The 21,996-nt window shown below is 44.2% G+C and overlaps 1 protein-coding gene across 4 annotated transcripts in view; it reads left to right on the top strand.

The window, feature by feature from the left end:
* Positions 1-21,996, top strand: part of IRAG1 (inositol 1,4,5-triphosphate receptor associated 1) — an 82,767-nt gene that overhangs the window by 17,788 nt on the left and 42,983 nt on the right. The window contains exons 2-10 of one of the 4 annotated variants that reach the window (XM_008683771.2): positions 113-213; positions 1,310-1,380; positions 3,510-3,683; positions 4,247-4,324; positions 5,101-5,153; positions 5,328-5,375; positions 6,547-7,164; positions 8,953-9,031; positions 18,442-18,565. In XM_008683771.2, the coding sequence (XP_008681993.2) occupies positions 113-213; positions 1,310-1,380; positions 3,510-3,683; positions 4,247-4,324; positions 5,101-5,153; positions 5,328-5,375; positions 6,547-7,164; positions 8,953-9,031; positions 18,442-18,565 (1,346 nt within the window). Of the gene's footprint in view, positions 1-112; positions 214-1,309; positions 1,381-3,299; positions 3,684-4,246; positions 4,325-5,100; positions 5,154-5,327; positions 5,376-6,546; positions 7,165-8,952; positions 9,032-18,441; positions 18,566-21,996 lie in introns of those variants that run through there. The other 3 variants (XM_008683772.2, XM_040630780.1, XM_040630778.1) reach the window with 3 other exon arrangements.

The raw sequence follows: 21,996 nt of genomic DNA, 5'->3' as shown, positions 1-21,996 counted from the left end.
ATCAAGATGGTTCCGAGTGTCATAATACTGGAGTAAATACTCCAGCTCTAGTTCCTGGAAGCTTCCACCATCCTAAGCCTAACTCTATCTGTGTTTTGTTCTGAACCACCAGGGCCCTCACACTGCAGGAATATCCTGCAGTCCACCTGCCATCATCTTGACTGGGGATGCCAGTTCACCGGAAGGAGAAACTGACAAAAACCTGGTCAACAGGTACATCTCATGTGCCTAATCTTTGTGCTATCAAGAACATTATTTCCTAGCATGTGAGGATTAGATAGCTATATATACTTTTTATAAATCTTCTTTCTTGATAATTTTATTGATGAAATAGAATCAAGCAGTTTTTCCAAATGAGAGCAGGAGTTTGGGATTTGTCCATTATCTTTCCCCTCAAAATTATTTTTCTTTTCCTGGATTTGGTTCTTTGTACTTTGCTAGCCTTTAAGCACAAATTATAGCAGGGTAGTTTCCCATAATAACTGCCCAGATATTTGCAAAAGGAGATAAGAGCCTTTGACTGGAGAATCCTGCCCCTGGTCAAAGTGGGTTCTGTAGGGAAGAGGACTGCTTAGGAAGGACACTGGCTCACGTACACAGGGATGTCACTGCCTCAGTTTGACACAGCACTAGCATATGCATTGGTCTAGTTGGAGTAAGACTAAGTATAATTTTCAAAAATGTGCAAAGATCATTCTCATACAAAAATATAGTGAGCATGTGTCAAAGATTTATTTAACTCATTGACGAGGAAACCATCATGATGACAAAGGCAGTTCAAAACAGAATACAAAAAATGGAAATACATATATAACCAGTGGGGAGGAAAAGAATGCTAGAATAAGATTACTAAGTTTAACATAAAATAGGTTAATGTTCCACAAGACAATGAAATCTTGTTTTTTATCTTTCTTCCCCAACAGAAATCATCTACATCTCTACCAGACAATTTTTCATATTTTATGAGTTTTCTACGGTTAGATGTTCACTCAGAGTCCGAGCCCTAATGAAAAGTAAATAGCCAAAGGTACATTTCCTTAGGGCAGTTTTTTGAAAACTTTAGCAAGCATCAGAATTACCTGGGGGGACATGTTCAATCACAGATGGCTGGGCCCTACCTCCCAGAGTTTTTGATCCATTTGGTCTGGGTGGAACCTGAGAATTTGCATTTCTAACAAGTTTTCAAGCTTAGATAAGCTTATAAGACGATGTTCTAGGATGACTTTGAAAGAATATACAGGTATCTGTTTGCCTATTTACAAGCTGTGGACAAATTTTCTTAACAAGATGACTCTGTTCTGTCTTTCAGAGCTCACAGTCCCCACAGGAGGCTTTCTCACCGACACTTGAAGGTTTCTACTGCTTCACTGACTTCTGTGGGTAAGGGGCTAGTCCAATTATCTTATTTCTGCAACCAGAGATAGGGGTCCAGCTGAAGGTATATTTGAGCAGGAAGACTGAGATCTGGCAGCTCAGCCCCTTCCCCTCTCCTAATTCTCAGGCAGGTCTATACCTATGAGCGTAAGAAGGCAAAGTCAGTCTGCCCCTCTGTGTTTGAGCCCAGAAGAAGTATGATATCTAATTTTAATTTATTTTGGTAAAAAGACAAGGCCAGGGGGTGAAGAGAAAGATGGGGAAGTTACAGAGATAGAACAGCAGGGCAAGGCTCAATTCTGGGGCACAGGAGGCAGAGCCCTCTATCTCCTGCTAGAAAGGTCCACATCCAGGTAGGTATGCGTTTGAATGCAAGCATCGCTGCCCCAATCACCAGCTCATTCTCCATATGGTTTCTCAGGGTCTGTTCTGGACCACTGGAACACAAATATGATATAGACTTGGTCTCTGCCTTCATGTTGCTCATAGTCTATGAAGAGACTGAAAAGTGAACAGATATAATCAGGACACTGTATGATAAGGCCCTTTAAAGAAGTGTTAGGGAAACTGAGGCAAGAAGGGGACCAATTCTGTCTGGGGAGAGGGAAGGCTGGATAGGTATTCCAGAAAAGAGAGTATTTGAGTTGTGCCTTAGGGAGTTCAACAGACAGACAAAAGGAAGAAAAAGCGTTCTGGGTGGAAGAAACAACACGGTGAGGGAGCAGGAACCATAACAGAGCAACTGAATGCTCTGCTGTCTCTGCTGTGTGTAATAGTCAGGACTCTTTCAAATGACAGAAACCTAACTCAAACTACCTTATGCTAAAAATACATACATACATAAAAATTAATAAAAGCCAGAGCATGTCGTTTCAAGGAGTGCTGGATCCAGGGGCTCAAACTGGGTCATTAGCAATTGGCTCATCCCATCTCTCAAATTTCCTTTCATGTGTTAGCTTTCTTTTTGGCAAATGGCTACCAGGAACTCCCAGCTTATGTCCCATCAGTCGAAAGAGAGTGCTTCTTCCTGTGTACTCAAACACAGTTCCCAGACTTGCCTCTCTTTGGCCTCCCATGGTGATCCCTGAGTCAATCACTGTGGCCAGGGGATTGAACTCTGACTGGCCATGGCTCGGGTGAGGTGGGGGGATAGGATTTAGCTCCTTCCTAACTAACGTAATTGAGACTCAGAGGGGTTTTACCCAATGCACACTGGGGAGCTACGACCAGTAGAAGAAGGGGGAAGGGGGGTTAAAGAGGCACAATGAGAGTTGTTCACCACCAAGGGGGAGGGGAAGGGCCTTAGGAGAAGTACATGGGATGAACAAAGGTTCTGGGCCCAGTTTGGCATTTGCACATGACTAGGGACCATAAGGAATCCTGATGATGTGAGGCAGGAGAAGTGCAAGGTCAGATATGGCTCTTAGGAAGGTCACTCTGATAGGCAGTGGAAGATGGTAGGAAGGGGATAGCGTGAAGGTAGAGGACCTCTGAAGTAGCTGTTGTAATTGTGCAGGTAAGATCTAAGGAACAAGAATGAAGAGTAGGCACAAGTTCCAGAGATATTTCTGAGGTCAACGATGATCAGGATTTGATGACCAGTTGGTGGGATGTGAAGAGACTGAGGAAGGAGTGTGGAGTGACTCCCATGTTTCTGAGCAGCTAGGGAAAGTGGTGTCATTCACCCAGAGAAGCACTGCTGGAGAAGAGGCAGTTTTGGAGAAGGGTGGGGGTAGGTAGTGTGAGTAGAGGAAAGAAGGGAGGAAAGGTGGCCATGATCTTTGGAGTGTTCTTTATCCACACATCTTAAGCTCACTAGCTTATTGAACACATAGAGACCTGAAAGAAGAACACACTAGGGAAAGATAGCATGGGGGTAGAGTTCCTGATGGCCTTCCCTAATGGCAGAGTTTAGGACAGTACTGGGAAACTAGGTGGCTTTGTGACCATTTGTTACAGAGAACCTGCCATAGCTATAGGCTACAAACCTGCTGAGGCAGCCCTATCTGTCTCCCTGGCCTGGCACTGGGCTGAAGTTTGGCTGGCTGAGTCCACTCTGGACAGCTTCCCTGGGCTAAGGTGTGGGGGGTCAAGGATTCTGTGGTTCTTGCCCAGAGTTCACCCTCCCACTGCAGATCCTGCAGGGCACGTTATTGACCTGGTCAATGACCAGCTGCCAGATATCAGCATCTCAGAAGAAGACAAGAAGAAAAACCTGGCGCTGCTGGAAGAAGCCAAGTCGGTGAGTGAACGATTCCTGACCCGCCGTGGGAGGAAGTCCAGGAGCGGCCCCGGAGACTCCCCGTCAGGTAGGATGTACAGGTGGCTGCCCTGAGCCCCTCTGAGGTGGGGTAGGGGATGGGGGCTGCCAGGACCCAGTTGTAATGGGAGCCCTGCTTCTAAGGGATGGCCTTTGACTTGCCTAACCCCAGGCCTCTAGGCGCCAGGTGGACTGATTCTTGTGGAGAGGATCTTGTGAAGAGAGGGCATCTTACCCTATTTCAGAAGCTCTAAACTACAGATCCAACTCTAGCCCAGACAACTTTGCTTTTCATTTTTTGGGCCTATTGTGTCTTTTTGTTTCACCAAGAAATGTCAGCCCTTATGATACCCATGAATTTAACATGGGTTTCCCCTCCCTAAATCCTACATAGAAGTCCCTGTGTGATGCCCATGTGCACAGGTTCCTAGACCACCCTACATGGGTGGAGTCCTCCTGTGGTAGGAGCCTTATATGGCAGGCCAGAATCAGCTCCTGACCTGACGAAGCAGTCCCAGTTCCCATGGGTTAGAAATACCTGAAAGGATATCTTTGTTAGGCTGAAGTCATAAACCTTCATGAATGCTGGCTAGTTTGTGTCTGTCTCCACAGCTGTTTCCCCAAACCTCAGCCCCGGAGCTTCTCCGACATCCTCTCAAAGCAACTCGCTTACTGTCTCCACGCCACCTGGTGAGGTCTAGTGCCCCCAGCATTTCCTGTCCTGGCTTCTCCCTTTGGATGGCAACTGAGTCCGATCCCTGGCCTGACAAGGATGCATCCCATCTTGCAGGCTTTCTAGTCAGGACCCCTGTTTGGCCTCCTCTCCAGAGGACTCCCAGCTAGGCCTGATGGGGCACCTCTGAGGAGGTGGATGTACTTTCTGTTGGGGTTTTGAGCTAGTGTGGGGAGACAGGCCTAGCCCAGGATGAGTCTAGGTAGGTGAGGACGGAGGCAAGTTTGTGGGAAGGGGCTACAATGAGTGCTTTCTCTGCTAAGAGAGGACTCATGGAGAGGCCACCCCAGAGCTTATTTAGAAAGGCCTCTATTTGAGAGACTCTTTTCTTTTTGGTTTCTTCCCTTTCATTAGACTGTGTACAGGGCCACACCTTCAAACCAGCTCGGAAAGAGGCATGGTGCCAGGGAGAACAGCCTGCCCTCGCCAGAGCTGTGGGGCAAGCTCAGGCTTGCCAGGAGCCTGGGTTCAATTCTCAGTGCTGATACTTCTTGGATGTGTGACCTTGATTTCCCTCTGCCTTGGTTTCCTCATGTGGTTTCTGTGCTGATTAAATGTGGGCTTACCATAGAACCTGACATGTGGAAGGTACTCCACAAGTCAGGTATTACTGGCAACCAGACCTAAGGGAAACAAGGAAGGGCATTCTGGGGAGGTAGATGTGTTTTTGCTAAAGGGACAGCTGATGGTCTGGGGTGCTGGACATCACCCACCAGTGTCTGGACCATTCCAGGTTTGGATGCATGCAGTGGCCCACAGTCCCCTTTGCCTGGAGCACCACCACAGGTAACAAGGGTCCTGATTGGGGTTTCTATGCCAACTAGTCTCTCTTCTTACCCCTTCATGATCCATTGAGATGATGGTGCTGGGAGGGGAAAGCATCTATACCACTTTGAGGGTATTTCAAGAGGAGATATGGTCTCTTCACATTGCTGTCTGACTTGTGTTCACTTTCTCCAGCAGAAGGGGGATGAGGCCGAACTCTCTTCACCTCATCTTGGCGAGCCTGTGAGTGTGAGCTCTGCTCATCTGGATGATTTGGGTGTGGGAGACACATTCCAAAAGTCTAGGCCAGCCCTGGGCAGCCTTCAAGTGGGTGTACATGAGTAGAGGGTCAAGGCTGGGGAAGCTAAAAGTTCCTCTGTTCTATCACGACTGGAAGTCTAAAGTGGAGGGGGTAAGGAGGCAGGATTCAGTGGGAATCACCTTCACTATAACCCTATAACCCTGTACCTTCACTCAGGCCATTGGCCATAGACCAGGGGGACCGCTGGAGCCAGCAACAGTCAGGCAAGACTGCTGCTTTTGTCATTCTAGTAAAAATTACAGTAAAGTTCCAGTTCCTCATTGGGATTCTTCTTGGGGGTAGCCTGGAAAATCTCATCTTTGCTGATGAGCCCTAGAAGGGCCCCAACCCTGCTCAGAGCAAAGTGTTCAAGGTGATGTCCAGGGCAGCATGAAATACAATCTCATCTAGAACAGGGGCTAAGATAGAGTCCTCTGGGAGAATTCCACCACTCACACAAGATAGCTATACAAATGCTCCTCACAAAGCAGGTTTCCCTTGGGAAGTGAAATAAGAGTGCAGAATCTTAGAACTTTTGAGTAGTAAGATATCACCTTTGCAAAAACCACCTGATCCAAAGATCCTTAACCTCTTTTGGATCATGTAATTCTTGAGAAATTGTTGAAAGCTATGGATTCTCTTCCCAGAAAAATACATACAACATGCACACATAAACACACATTTACATTTGTAATAATTTCAGAGGATTATAAATCTGATGAGAAATTTGAGTCCCTAAGAGTTAAGTGCCTTGCCAGGAAGAGTCAAGACCAGAAACTGGGGCAACTGAGTCAAGGGCAAAATTTGTGACTGCCCCCAAGCTGTCCTCTATTCCACTGTCCTCCACAGCTCCTAGCCCTTGGGAAGTTCTTGGAAGATTGTGAATGACAGGTCCTCTTGTCCTGTCTGTTTTATAGACCTCAGACTTGTCTGTGGATTCCCCTTTACTGGTTCGGACTTGACTGAGAAGCCCTTCTCCTCCACTCAGTGCACACACATACACACAGGCACCTTAGCAGGGTCTGTGGGAACAGAGGCCCACGGTGGAAGTGGCCCTACCTCTTTCCTCTCCAACCTGCCTCCAGAGTCCCAGCTCTACCTTGTCTCTTTCAGAATGTCTCCAAAGGGCTAGCTGACCGGAAGCAGAATGACCAGAGGAAAGTGTCTCAGGGCAGGCTGACTCCTCGTTCTCCCACAACTGAGAAGTCCAAAGAGACTGCAATTGAACAAAAGGAAAACTGCGATCCCCTCCAGTGCCCTGAGGCCACGCCCAAAGGCCCAGCTTCTGGCGTAGGCAGTGGTGGGAAAATGGCCCTAAATAGCCCTCAGCCTGGCCCTGCTGAAAATGAGCTGGGAAAGGCACTTCTGAAGACAGCTAGGGAAGGCAACCCTCTGCCCAGAGGTCCAGCCCAGGGCTCTGGAGGGGTGTCTCCCCTGGGCCCTCAGGGAAAAGGTACAGCTGGAGAGCCAACAGGGTCAAAATTTGGCTCCAAAGCTGAGCTGCGGCCCCCTGCTTCCCGGCCGCCCCTACAGCGGGGAGTCTCCTGGGACAGTGGTCCTGAAGAACCCGGCCCCCGGCTGCAGAAAGTGCTTGCCAAGCTGCCTCTGGCAGAGGAAGAGAAGCGTTTTTCAGGCAAAGCTGGCAGCAAGTTGGCCAAGGCACCCGGACTCAAAGACTTTCAGATACAGGTGCAGCCAGTACGGATGCAAAAACTGTCTAAGCTCCGTGAGGTAGGTTCCTGGGGGCCAGCTGGGTAGGGTGTGCACTCCAGGTCCCCCCTGGGCTGAAAACCTCTGGGCTGAGCTGCTAGGCAGGGCAGCTGTGGCCTGGACTTGGGTCTTGTGGGTCCCTAAACTTCCCCACCCTGATAAATCAGGCCCACTGTGCAGCATCTTCTTCATAAGTATGTTTCAGGTGCTTTTACCTCACTTACTAGGGTGAGGTCAGTGTGGGATATAGTTGCCACACAAAGCCATACTTTAAAGGTAAGGCATGTGTATGGAGGGGCACATGGGCCCTCAGTACTGGGCTGTGTTTTCCCCTCCAGCCAGAGCTGGCAGTTCATAAACAGGAAGCCCTTGATAGAGTGCTTTGTCATGCCGAGGATGGAATAGCTTTTCCCTTTGTCAGGCTCCAGAACTTTCCTTCCTGATGCCTGCTAACAAAGGGCCTCAAATCCATCCTCAAGTATAATGATGGCCATGAGGGGCTGCTCCCGTGGTGAATTTCTTCCAGTGTCTGTGATGTTCCCGACTTTCATTGGCCACCAAACCAGGCACAGTAGTCTCTCATGGGGCTGCCACCCTATGCAGGGGGTGATTGGGAGTATCCAGTGATGTAGGGGACAGAGATAGTGTGTGAGGGTAAGAAGAGATTAACAGGACAAGGAATTGTTATCCAGTCCCATTTCCCCAGAGGGCCAACCCAGGCCACAGGCCAAGGCAACCAGGACTCTGGGGTGGGAGCTGGCACCCTCATGGCTAGAACTGGACAAGGCTCCCCTGGCTCCCCTACGGAATGTGGAAAAGAGGTACCTGATAGCAGTCAAGCACAAGTGAGGAGGTTTCTGTGCTAGCAGGGACACATTGCAATGTGTCCTATTCAGAAACCTTCGTTCCTATTCAGAAACTTTCCACGATGCTCTGAATTGGAGGCTCCGGGGAGCTGCTAAGGAAACAGGTAAAAGGCCCTGGCCAGTTACTTCCATTTGGGCCATGAGCACCCTCTGCTGGCCCCTTCCTTTCCTTCTTTACCCGGGGGCAAACCACTGAAGTGGCCCCTGCTACATGGGAGACTGAAAATCCCCTCATAAGCACAAGTCACAAGGGGCCAGGAGATCTGTCAGACGTTGGAAGTGCTGGTCTGGTGCTGATTGACTTGTGGTCAGCATCCCCATCTCTCCTGGGCTTGGACTGCTAAGGCCCCAGGCAGTATAGTGGGGCAGCAATTCTCAGGCTTCATTTGTCTGGACAGTTTTACAACTCAAGGGGTGCCATAACCGGCCACTGAGGAACTGGGGGTAGGAGAGGTCACAACTCCTGGAAGTGGATACTCAACTGCCCTAGCCAGTTATTCTCTAGCCAGCTTAAAGCACAGTCATGAGCTCAACAAAATCATTTCCAGCAGAAGCTCCATACACATCCAGGTGACCATCCTATCTCCGGAGCCCTGGGCTCTGCTTCTGTTTGCTGTGTAGCTCTCAGCCACAGTGTGGCTGGAGCTCATTTGCCCTGAGGCTCACAGGCTTATTTAAAAGGCAGACCATGCCAACGACAATTCTTAACCCAAGAAATATGGTGCTAATGGTGGGGTTTCAGGCACTTTTATGGGCTGGGAGAGGAGCAATCTTCCAGGTGCCCTTCATATGTCACCACGTCATGACTGTCCACCCCCCTTTGAGGCTGCCCCTAATACCTCCCACATAAGGCTGAGTGGTCACAGAGCCATAAACAGAACCAAGAGAAAAGTTCCTCCTGATGTTATCATCTGAAATGTTGTTTTCTTCTTTTCCTAAAAAGGAGCACATCCTGATAAGAAATCAGAACTTAGTGGGGCTCAAGCTTCCAGAACTTAGTGAAGCAGCTGAGCAGGAAAAAGGTAGGTGGCATCAGGGCAGATGTTTTCCTCAGGCCAGTGCTGGATTCATTTTTACCAGATAAAAGAAGGTGAACGTGTAAACACTAGACTTCTGTCAGGGCCTTTGTCCCGGTGGTGAGTGTGGGCCAAACACAGAGGAGGCCCTCAGTAAATATTTGCAGATAAATGAATGAATCAGATTATGTTTCCTGCCCATTCAGAGAACCTCTAAACTTGTCTCTTTCCAACCAGCCCCCTTCTGGACCCTGCCAGCCCTCCCTGAGCCTTGTTAGGACCTAGGAAGCCTGGAAGGGTGACCCAGGCCTCAACTTTTAACACTTCCTTTTCCTCTCACACCCAGGAAGTCACTCAAATAGAACAGTTCCTCTTTTCAAGACATCAGAGTCATCTCTTGCTTTCTAATCTGCTGTCACCACAAAGTCCAGACCCCAGCCCTTTCCTCCCCGGTCCTGCAACTCCCCACCCACCCACCCTGCCAAACTCATCTTCAGAAAATAAGACTTTGGATCTCCTGCCTCCCTCCTGCTCCCCATCTCCTGGCTCACCTCTTCTATGGGTCATGCTACCTGTGGTCAGTCAGCACCGAAGCCTTCTGCTTAAGGATCGTTGTATGGGCATGCCCAGGGTGCACCAACTATGTTGGAAGCCCTGATCTGAAATATAGTTAACACCTACCTAGTCAACATTAACAAGATTCCCAGAAGTAAAATTTCCAACAACTTGTAAATTAACCATCTTTGGAGGAAATCTTTGGGAAAAAATATGATATACTTTTCTACTTTTAATTTTTAATGTGCTTATTAAAGCAGCTTCAAAACACCAGGAAAAGATTTATCTTAAAATTTGTCCCACAACCCATAAATTCTGAAAAAAAAGCAATTTTTATTCTTTCCAGTATTTACCTGCATTTATAATTTTTTCACAATTGATTTGTGTAGCTATAACTTCTTGTTTCTATTTTTTAAGCTTATTTCATAACTGACTCCATGTGCTTTGACATGTCCTTTTATTTATCATTTAATGGGTGTACCTTTGCATTGATGCATGGACTGTTGGGTATTTCAGATGTTTACAGTTCTTTTTGCTACGATTAACCACCCTGCTCTAAACAACTCAGTACTCAGTTTTTTTCTTTCTTCCTTCAGGTTATTCCCTTGAACAAACTCTCAGGCTTGAGATTCACTGGGTCAAAGTGTAGAAATATTTGCATTTACCAAATTGCCTCCAGTGTAGACTGCTACCCACAAAGACAGAGGGGTCTGCCTCCTAAGAACTACCAGCACTGGACTTTGCTTTCACTCCTTAAGGGCCAGAATATAGTAAGAATCAGATAAACAATAAATGCCACTTTGTTATTACTTCAACTAATTTGCTAGCAAGCAAGGTCAAATTTAAACATTTTAAATATTTATTTACTCTGTTTTTTCTTAGTGGGTAGATTTGCTTTTCATCTCTTTACCCAGGTGTCCATATGGGCCTTAGGGTTTTTTGTTGGTTTATTTTTTTGTTGGTAATATATGTAAACTCTATAGATATTAACATTTTACTATATTTTTTCTCTTGGAATTGATTTCCAGTTTCATACAATTATGCTTGAAAACGATGCTTGATGTAATTTCAGTCTTCTTAAATTTATTGAGACCTGTTTTGTTCCTAACATATGATCTATCATAGAGAAAGTTCCATGTGCACTTGAGAAGAATATGTATTCTGTTGCTTTGGGTATCATGTTCTGTATATGTCCATTAGGTCTGGTGTGTCTGATGTGTCATGGAAGGCCAATTTTCTCCATAAGTATTTCTTTTAAAGTATTCTGCAACTTTCCTGCATTAGTTAAGATAAAATCTAAGTTGCTATGACATAGAGGCCCCGAAGTATGATAACCTATAGGGTAGAGAAGAATGTCTCAGCCTTGAGTAATGATTCTAAAGCAAGCTGTCAGGTTAGCAGGTGGCTCTGCTCCACATAATTGTTCGGGGACCTTAGCTTCTTCTCTGTATTTCTATACATTTTCCTAGATGCATCTTTATATAAATACATAAGTTTTGCCATGGGATAATATCTTAGAAGTGGAACTGCTTGATCAAAAGGCATTTATAGTTAAATACATATACATACTGCCAAATTAACTTATAAAAATTATACTAATTTAAATATCCATTATGTGCCCTCCCTCCCATTTTTTTCTCTCATTTCTAGGTTTTGGGTGCTTAATAGCTCAAGCTTCAACACTTACTAGCCTCATAGCCTTAGGCAAATTTTAGTCTCTAGATGGCTCAATCTGCTCTTCTATATAATGGGTATAATAATAGGACTATAGTACCTACTTCATTGTGCTGATACGTTTTTATGTGATACTGGTCTTTATTCCAGCAGAAACCTGGCATACATTTTAATTCCTATAATCAAGGTTGTGGAACTCTATCACATGTGGGATGTTGTCCTGTGTGCTACACAGTATATGTAGAATGGTGTTGGAGATGTGGTGAGCAGCCACATGTGTTTGATTGATATCTGCAGAGTTGGGACTTCCTTTTCCTACATTCTGAACATTCTGAATCAAAGAGCCTCATCGCCTCTCATATCCAGGATGAAAGACTTTGGGAGACCTCCCTGAAAGCTAGAGAAGCTAGCTCTTTTTTGTTTATTTTTTTATTTTAGTATTTTCATTTTTTTTATGTTGTTAGTCACCATATAGTACTTCATTAGTTTTTGATGTAGTGTTCCATGATTCATTATTTGCATATAACACCCAGTGCTCATTGCAATACGTGCCCTCCTTAATACCCATCAAGCCCTAAATACAACAGTGTATATGAGCTCATAGGGAAAACTCGAGTCTCTTATGATGATTGTTAGCTGTTCCTTTGGGAGGTGGGGAAGATCCTTATCAGAACATTCTGGAATCTTAAGAACTTTGGCTCTCCTTCAGTTTCTAAGGATTGGGAGGCTCTTTCCTGCTGCATCTGGTCTTTCCAACAATCCAACAAGTTCTCTTCACGGATCATTTGTAGGATGTTTGGGTCCTTATCATTTGCAGGTCATTTCAAGCCAAAGATGTGAGGCTGACTGTGGGCTAGTTCCCAGGCTGCATGCTGGGAATGCAGAGGTGAAAAAGACTCAGGCTCTGCCATTAAGAAGAGGGTCTTCTATGAGAAACAAACTGGGGGCCTCAGAGGGGAGGGGGGTGGGGGAATGGGATAGACTGGTGATGGGCAGTAAGGAGGGCACGTATTGCATGGTGCACTGGGTGTTATACACAAGTAATGAATCATCGAGCCTTACATCGGAAACCGGGGATGTACTGTATGGTGACTAACATAATATAATAAAAAATCATTATAAATAATAAAAAAAAAAAGAAGAGGGTCTTGTCTTGGCTGTCATTACTGGTCCCTTCGGCTACCTCAACAACCTCTATCCCATCTCTCAGCACTCCTGACCTCCTTACCCAGCTCAATCCACAGTCCACTCTCAGCCAGAGGGATCTCTGAAATGCGATTCTGGTTTAGCATCTTCAGGGGCCTTCATTCTGCTCTGAAGATGAGCACTAGAGTCCTTAGTAGGATGGACAAGGCCCTGTGTAATTAACCCTGCTCCCCTTTCCCACATCTTTGAGGGCCACTCTTTTCACTCTCAGTATCTTGGCCTTTCTTCAACAACTCATTCCTCCTTCTTCTTGGCTTGGCATAGGCACAGAACCAGGAATGTTCTTCCTCTCATTCTCTTTGCCTAATGAACTCTCATTCAGTCATTAGATTTCTGCTCAAATGTCACTTTTCTAGGGAACACTTTTCCAGTACCTCCAGATCCTTCTGTCTTATAAAATCTACCACAGTATGAAATGTAATGTTTCTCTAATTAATCTCTGTCCCATGAGGTAACCAGCTCCCAGAGGAAAGTGACCTGTTTTGCTCAGCATTATATCCCTAGCTCCAAGCCCATTGCCTGAATCATAGTAAGCACTCAATAAATACTGAATAAATGAATGAGCTCACCTTCACCTTCTCGGAAAGGAAACACAAGGATAGACAAATCACTATAATACATTGTGTTAAGACTTTACAACCCAAAATACCTAGCACAACAGAGGAGGAAGCAGCCAGCTCAGTAGGGGTGAGTGAGTCAGGGCAGGATTCCAGAGGAGCAGCTTTGAGCTATGGAAAAGAAGTATCGTAGGCAGAGGGAACAGCAGAAGCAAAGGCACACAGGCATCTTCTAGTTCTCGGCGTGTTCGAGGAACAGAAGGAATCCCATGTGAACCAAGTATGGGTCATGTGTTCTAGAGAGATGGGCAGTAAGGGTGGGGTATAAGTGGGGAACGGGGAGAGTGAAAGCTTTGAGGGAGAATTAATGAGTTTGAACTTCATTCAGGACCCCTTGGAAAGCCAGAGAAACCTGTAGATAGGGAAGCGTCAGGATCAAAGCTAAGTTTGAGAATAATTCTTTTTGACAGATTATGAAAGCTGGCCTGAAATGGGAGAAGCTGGAGGCAGGGAGACCAGTAAAAGGGTATGGAAACAGCATGGTGACAGGTGTTAAAGCTGTAGATTGAGATGGACAGGGAGGGACATGGAAGGGACAGGTTTGAGAGCTACTTGGAGGTCAGCTTGGCAGGACTTGGTGAGGAGATGGGGTAGAGGGGAAGACCAGAAAGACCACCAGGTGTGTGTCCACATGGCCAAGGTGGGTGATGGTGTCATTAATGAGGATGTGGAGAACAGGAGGAAGAGCTCACCTGAGGAGGAAGACAGCAAGTTTGGATATGTATGTGTTTAATGCCCGTGGAGAGCAGCTTGGATGCCACAGTCTGACAGACCTAGTTTTGTATCCTGGTTCTACCACTAATTAGCTGGGACACTGGGAAGTCTATTTAATTTAGCTGAGCCTAAATTTCCTAGTTTGCAGAAAATTAGCTTAGCAATATTTATCTTGCAAGGCTGTTGTAAGGAATGAATGGAAAACTACATCTAATGCAAGTTGATGTTTGATAATGGTGGCTGTTGAAATTGTTTACATCATCTTGATCCAAGTGACAATGTCTAGAAAGTGGTTGGATATCTGGACATGGAGGTTGAGAGAGGTGTGGGCAGTCCCTCTAGACACCCCCAGTCTGAGCTCAGAGCCCTCAGATCTCAGACAGGGAAAAGGCTTCCTTGAGAAGATCAATCTGAGGAAAGTTTATCCCCATCCAGTAGCTTTGGCATTTTGGGGGGTCATCCTGAGTCTCAGAGCATCTTTAATCAGAAGCCCCAGAAGCTATTTTTCTAAGTCCTGGAGATTGCCAGAAACAAATACTTTCATTGGAATGAGCTAATACAGGCAGATATGTTTAAAATAATTCTACTGTTAAAATACCTCCTGCACATTATCAAAATGTTCAACTAATAGTGAAAAATACAAAGAAAGTAAATATAGCTTCTAACAAATGCCCTCTTCCCCACGAAAACAGGAGGAAGGGAGGAAGGAAGAAGATTTTTATGCTAGATTGCTAGATGTACTTATTTTAGATAAAAAGTATGAAAATTTAATTAAACTTGAATTAAAGCAGAATGAAGTTGTAGGAATTGCTAAATTTTGGCAATTTCTTCCTCCAGAAAATGGATAGGATTCTAGAAGTTTAAAATATACATTATTAAATGCATTAAGAGTTTGGAGCCATTGAGGTACTTTTTTTTTAGATTACATGTTTCAAATTTGGATTATTGACTTCCTATGGGAAAAGATGAAAATGACAGCATTTCTTCCCACCTTCATATTTCTTCCTATTCTTCCATCTCTACATATACAAATGATAAATTATTCTTGTTATACTGTCAAGGCTGTAACATTTACATTTCATTCTGTAACTATAAGTTCCATAGTTGGTTAGCCCTAAACTTATATGTAAAAGGATTTAATGCCCAGCATCAGTCCCTTTACAATGGCTCACCATTCCCAAGTTTATGATTTTGATTTATGTCTTGTTTAGCTAGTTTTTATTATCCAATAGTTTTCCTAGAAGGGCTCAGAGGTGCTGTTTCCTGAATTCTAGTATGTTTAAAAATGTTACCTTTATTCTTGAAGGACAGCTTGGATAGTTTTAAATTCTGGGTCATTCTTTCCCTCAGAACTTGGTAGATACTACACTGTATTTAATGTTGTAGAGAAGTCTGAGACCAGCTGATTTCCAGCACCCCTCAACCTCCACGTCTCCCTGTAGATGGCTTACTCTTTCCATGAGGGTAGCTGGAGAAGCACTTCTTTATACATATATGTATACATGGATATGGATATATATGTGTATATATGGCTATGGATATACACATGTATGTGTGTGTAGATAGATAGATAGATAGATAGATAGATAAATTTTTTCCTTAACATGGCATGCTCTTTCAATCTGCAAGTTCAGCTTTTCCCTCAAGTGAGGAAAGTTTTCTTCTCATATGTCTTTGAATATGTTCGTTGCTCCTTTTGTTTTGTTCACTAGTTCAGAGACAACACGATCTGCAAATTTCTCACCAATATCTCAACTACAGGTCCATTATTTAATCTCTAAATACTTCAGTCTTTCTTAGCTGCCACGTAGTTACCATGCCATTGTTTTCATTTTATTTCTTCTTCATGTGTACATTTTCACCTGGATTTTCTCTTTACCTAGATATATTGTGAAGGTCAATTTTCATTGACTCCTTCCTACCTTTTCTGAGATCTCTGTCCTCCTGCAGTGCTTAGCTGAAGACTGGGTATTTTGTGTCTGCTTTATTACTGCTTGGGTTGTGGGGAAGAGGGGAAGTTCAGATGGAGCTGTGGGTAGTGGTGTTTGTGGGATTGGTTTCCGCTCTTTCTCTATAACTTTGTTCATAGTCCAACACGTGCGTTTATTACACCACAGTGTGGATATATCTTTTTCTTTTGGGACAGTAGTAGTGGATTATAGATTATTTTCCCAATTCAGGGTAGAATTGTAGAGACAATCAGCCCAGGTGTTTATTTTCCAGACTTGGCCCAACTATTCCCAGCAGCCACTCTCACTCTCCTGCCAGAGAGAGGAAGGAAAAAATAGACAAAATACAAGGAGTTCGGCCACTATGCTATTTTTCAAAAGTGGTGGTCAGGGGTAGAGGGCAGCTTCAACTGGGGCTTTCCATGTGTCTCCTGCCCACACTTCATTGGATGGGCTTGTTTTATTTTTTCTTTTGTCTTACTTTCTGGTAAATCCCTCCATATTGTTTGAGATAATCAGCTCTGGTAGAATGCTGTGCAATCATTCTGCCTTTCCTCTCCCCTCCTACTCAGTAAGAAAAGCAAATAGCAGCACAGGCAGTTTTTTTCTCTTGTTGGAGTATTGTAGTGGCATGGAGATCCTTCCTTTCTGAAGAAACTTTCTGAATCTCCTCTGGAGGCTGCCTGCTCACCCCCTCAGTCTACTTCCCTTCTCATTCTGTGGTATTACACTCTTGCCAGAATTCTTCCTCTTAATATCTTCCTGTCAGTAATGATTCTTTGAGGGAAGAAGAAAGGGCTGTCAAGGGTGGGAGCTCTACATTTATTCCTAGGAAGTTCTGTCTTTCTCTGGCCATTATTTTTAAAGATGATTGCCTTTTCTTACATTTGAGGGTTGCTGGTATATTTATGGTTGGTTTAAAATTTTTTGTAATTGTTGAGTTCAGGAGGAGGGTGGCTGGTTCTAGGATCAACAAGTTCTAGGATCATCCTTCAGACAACCATCCTATCAGGGCTAGAAGGCCTACCTAGTTTTTTTTTTTTTTTTTGGTGGGGCAAGGGAGGCTCAACCTAGGCAACTTCTCTAGGCAAAAGCCCCTGGTATGGCTTTCACTTGATTATTAGTTCTTGTATGGTTCAATCAATCATATAGATTTCTCAGGAGTCCACTGTTTAATTATCTCTCTTCTGGGTACAGTGTGGACACCATAAAGGTATCGCAAGGCCAGAGGCACCACAAGGTTTATCATCTGTCACATGGAAATGTCAGAGAGCAGTAAGTGCCAGGACAGAATCCAAAAGATGACAGGTAGCTAAGAGAACATCTAGTTCAATCTTATATCCAAGGAAGGATCGCTGACTACCCCATTTCCAACAGATGGCCCTCCAGACATTGCTGGGATAGCTTGAGTACCGACAAACTCCTGAACACTGTTCTGTTATTGGAAAGCACAAAATATTTAAATATTCTCTACCTTGAGCCAAACTATAACTCATCTTTTCTCTGCATGGTTTCCTTTGGAGAAACTCCTAATTCACATTACTCCCAATCTTAGCTGCACTTAGATGGCTACCACAAGTATGCCTCTAGTCCTGACCTCTGGCCTGGCCTACAATTCTGGAAAATGACTGAGCCGGTTGGAAACCTGCCCATGAGAGATGGTAGAACATGGATAACTATAAGTCCTGCATGCAAGTGGAAAGTAACCATTGTATGGGATGAAGACACCTGCTTTGGCTCAAGTAAAAGAGATTTGAGGCTTTTCATCCTAAACGTACAATAAGCCCATAGTAAGGTACAGTGTGTCTATGCTGCATGAATAACAAATGTCAATGCCAGGGACATTTGCCCATGTCTTCCTGAGTTAAGCGCTTGTTAGAGCATATCTGGGACAGCAACAACCAGAATGTGTGCAGGTAGGGGATGATATCTAGAAGGCATGGGCCATAGTGGATAACAATGAGCAGTTGGAAAAACAAGGGTAAAGCTTGGAGAAGGGAAGCTTTAGAGAGGTGCAAAGCTGTCTTCAAACAGGAGAAAGATTTATAGGAAAGAGAAAACTTGGTTTGTTCTTTCTGCTTTCAGAGCACAGACCCAGGATAGTTTTATGAGATAATAAAAGGCTGTTCATTGGTTCTTTTGGCTAGGAGGCATCTATTTCTGAGATCTGTAAAAGATCTAATGACCTTAGCTTTACCCTGGAAAAACCCTGTTTCTATTTCTATCTATGGGAATATGGAACCAGATTTCTATGTAGGACACTGGTGATTGAACCATTGAAATCACTTGAGGAAGAGTAATTGGGCAACAGGTCTCCTGAGAAGCCTGCCAAAGAGAGGGGACTTTTCCAAATATTATAGCTTTCAGTTGCCAGAAACCAACTTTGAACCCCAGACACAAGAGCCTGCTTGGTACTATGGGGAGCAATGGGAAGAACTAGAATTTAAAGCAAATTGGTTTGAAAGTCTGACTGTGCCAGTAACTAGTTTTATGACTTTAAGTTATTAACCTTGCTGAGTCTTTACTTACCTACCCGTAAAATGAGACGATTAAGTTCTAGCTCACTGGATCATTGCGAAGATAAAATAACAATTATAAAGCCCCTGGCATATAATTAGGTTCTTATAAACCGAAGCAAGGTGCCAACAGTGCTACTATAATTTCAGACATTTTATAAGTTAGGCACTTTGGTTTTTTTCAGGGCTCCCTTCTGAACTCTCCTCAGCTATTGAGGAAGAAGAGCCAAAGAGTGGCTTGGATGTCATGCCCAATATTTCTGACATGCTGCTGCGCAAACTGCGGGTCCACAGGTCTCTCCCTGGAAGGTAAAATCAGGGCATGGGTTGCATAAGACACTGTATTGGGTAGGCCCTGTGTTAGATTCTAGATGGGACATAGTGGAGCATGGACCTTGATTTTTTTACCCCAGAAAGGTCAAAGTCTAATGGTCCAGACAGGGCTAATGCATCCAAAATAAAAAGAGTAATAAAGAGCCATGTAAGGTGGTTCTAACTCAGAGAGAAGGTGGGTTTCATAGATGGGCACAAGGTATCACCAGAGGCTCATGGCAGCAGAGGGTGGTGGACTTTGGCCCAGGAGAAACGGTTTCAGTCCAAGATCTATCATCTACCATAAATGAGAGATTCTAGGTCTATTATCTGCATAAATACAGATGTAGAACATTTGGAACCACACAAAGAAAGATTGGTTGGAAAATCTACCAGGCTCTTCCACACACGGGGAGTAAGTGACTTCACTTGCCGAACATCAGCCTCCTCACCTATACAACAGAGGTCATAAGTGCACTGTCATTGGTAGAATGCTGCACTACCTAGAAGAGACAGTGTGCAAGCAGAGACCTAAGACCATGTCAGCACATGGCAGACCCTTGATAACTGGATTGAAAAGTGAATAGTTTGGAGTATAAAGGAGAGAAAAGAGGGTACCACTAAGTAATAGGAATTGGGTGGGTGCCTGCAATTGAGGCATCCTGCCAAGCCCAAGTAACCTGGGGACTAAATTGTTGTGGGCCTGGGAAAGGCCGTTAGGAGGAGCATTCAGACATAACAGAATTCCCTGATTTGGGGGAAAGGAAAACAAGTTTTGCCTGGGGGATGTGATATTCAAACTGTACATTATCATCACCTAAAACAGAGTCTTCAGGGCAATACTCAGAGGGGCCTAGCAACTAAGCCAGCATCAGGAAAAGTGCCAGAAATAAGTCAGAAGCAGACTGCATCCACAGCTGGAGGAGGGCATGGGTGGGGCCAGTTCATCTCAGGGAAGGCAGAGAGGTGCTGTCCAGAGGCAGGAAACTGAAGGAGAAGCATGGCAGAGCACTGCAGGTTAGACAGCATGTTTACATGCTGTGCCCTTTGGTGTTTGTAACAACCGAGTGAGGCAGAAAAGGAAGATTTTGTTTATCTTCAGTGAGGGAAAAGGGGGAAAGCAACATGCTAGCAAGTGACAGAGTCAACAACTGAACTCGGGGTGGGCTGACTGCAGACCCAGTGCCCTTCCATCTATACCAGGGGCCTGTTAAAGTACCAAACAATCATTGGTACTCTTTTGTCTGTAAGGAACAAGGCTGGTGAACAGTGTTATTGGCTTCTTTTCCCTCAGTAAAGTTGAAGATAATTAGTATCATTAGAGCTCACCTCCAGCCTATTAAATTCCCCTAGCTTCCTCAGGAGAGGGAAACTGAGCAATTCTATCTTCCGTGAGTAAGTTAATAGCTACCAGCTACAAACCAATAGGCAAGACTGGGCCTGCGTGGGCCTGCATAGTCAATGAATAAGAGCAGCTTCTGAACCTGTGGTCCAGGCTCTCAGATTGAGGTCAGTGGCTCTCATGCATTGTGTCAATAGCCACATTGCCCATCCCCAAACTCCCTGCTCCAACCATTAAACCAGGCTCCCTGCTCCCGGCCTCAGTAAAGACTGTTTGCAGCTTAGGCCCTTGGCCGGGCCCAGAACTCTCTATCCCCGGTTTGGGGCTTGGGATAGATGGGCAAACAGTTGCCTAGCAGAAGGAAGCCAGAACTTCAAGATTCCTTCTGCTAGAAAAAATATGGGGAAATTACACTTGAGTTTTAATATGAAGGAGCTGATTTCATGATCTATGTGGGCTATGTAAATTGGGACTGGACCATACCAAGAAGGAGCTCACAGAGTCAGCAAGTTGAATGAAGTCAGTAGAAAAATCAGGTCTGGAGATGTCTGGGTGGCTCAGTTGGTTAAGTGTCTGCCTTCAGCTCAGTTCTTGGATCAAGTCCCGCATCGGGCTCCTTGCTCAGTGAGGAGCCTGCTTCTCCCTCTCCCTTTACCCCTCCCCCTGCTTGTGCTCACTCACTCTCTCTCTGACAAATCAATAAATAAAATCTTGAAAGAAAGAAAGAAAGAAAGAAAGAAAGAAAGAAAGAAAGAAAGAAAGGAAGGAAGAGAGAAACCAGGTGTGGAACCCAAATTAGGGACATGGTCAGTAGCTGATTAACAAGAATGCAGAGAGGACATGTCACTGGATCAAACACCAATAGGAGCAATAATAGGCACTTACTCAATAAGTAGTCATTGAGTGCCTATTATGTGCCAAACATTAGAATGGAGAACAAGTAGACACAGTTCCCGTTCTTATGGCACTTACATTCTAGGTGGAGAGACAAATAACATTCAAGTAACTAAATGAATGATTCCAGATAGCAAAACTGCTAAGAGGACATGAGATAGGCACATACAAAGAATGACACAGGACTGGAACATTGGGTAGAGGGTCAAGGAAGGCCTCTACGATAAAGTAGTAATTAATATGAGACATGCAAATGTCAAAATGAAGTCATCCATGCAAAGATTTTGGTGAAGACATTTCCAGACAAAAAGCACAGTAATTTCAACAAATGGTCTGGGATGACTGGATGCAAAAGAGTAAAGTTGGAATAACTTTAACCTCACACAATACACAAAAATTAACTCAAAACAGACCATAGGCCAAAATGTAGAGCTAATGCTATCAAACTGTTAGAAGAAAACATAGGAACAAATCTTCAATACTTTGGGTTAGTCCATGGTTTCTTAGATATGACACTAAAAGCACAAGCAATGAGAAAAACAGATAGATGAATAGTATTTCATCAAAATTGAAAGCTTTTATGACGCAAACAATACCATTAAGAAAGTGAAAAGACAACCCACAGAATGTGAGAAAATATTTGCAAATCATGTATTTGATAAGGGATTTGTTTCCAGAATATATAAAGAATTCTCTAACTCAATAAAAAGATAACTAATTTTTTTTAAAGGGTAAAGGATTTAAGTAGACATTTCTTCAAGGATATATGTGAGGGGTCAATAAGCACTGAAAGGATGAGCGACGTCATCAATCTTTAGGGAAATGCAAATCAAAATGTTAATGAGATACCCACCATTTCACATCTACTAGAATGGCTACAATAAAAAAGGTGGACAAAAACTAAGTATTGATGAGGATGTGAAGAAAAGAGAGTTCTTGGTAAAATGGTGCAGCCACTTTGGAATAGCTGTTTGGCAGCTCTTCAAAAAAGTTAAATATGGCGTTACCATATGGCCCAGCAATTCCACTCCTGGGTATATAACAAAGAGAAATGAAAATATGTGTCTATACAAATGTTCAACAACGGCATTTTCCATAATAGCCGGAAAGTGGAAATAACCCAAATGTCCAATGAATGGATGAATAAAATATGATCTATCCATACAATGGAATATTATTCAGCCATAAAAAT

The sequence above is a fragment of the Ursus maritimus genome, unplaced genomic scaffold, assembly GCF_017311325.1.
Source record: "Ursus maritimus isolate PB19 unplaced genomic scaffold, ASM1731132v1 scaffold_16, whole genome shotgun sequence".
Classification (NCBI taxonomy): domain Eukaryota; kingdom Metazoa; phylum Chordata; class Mammalia; order Carnivora; family Ursidae; genus Ursus; species Ursus maritimus.
Note: the sequence above shows the minus strand (reverse complement) of the source record. Positions and strands in the feature narration are given on the sequence as shown.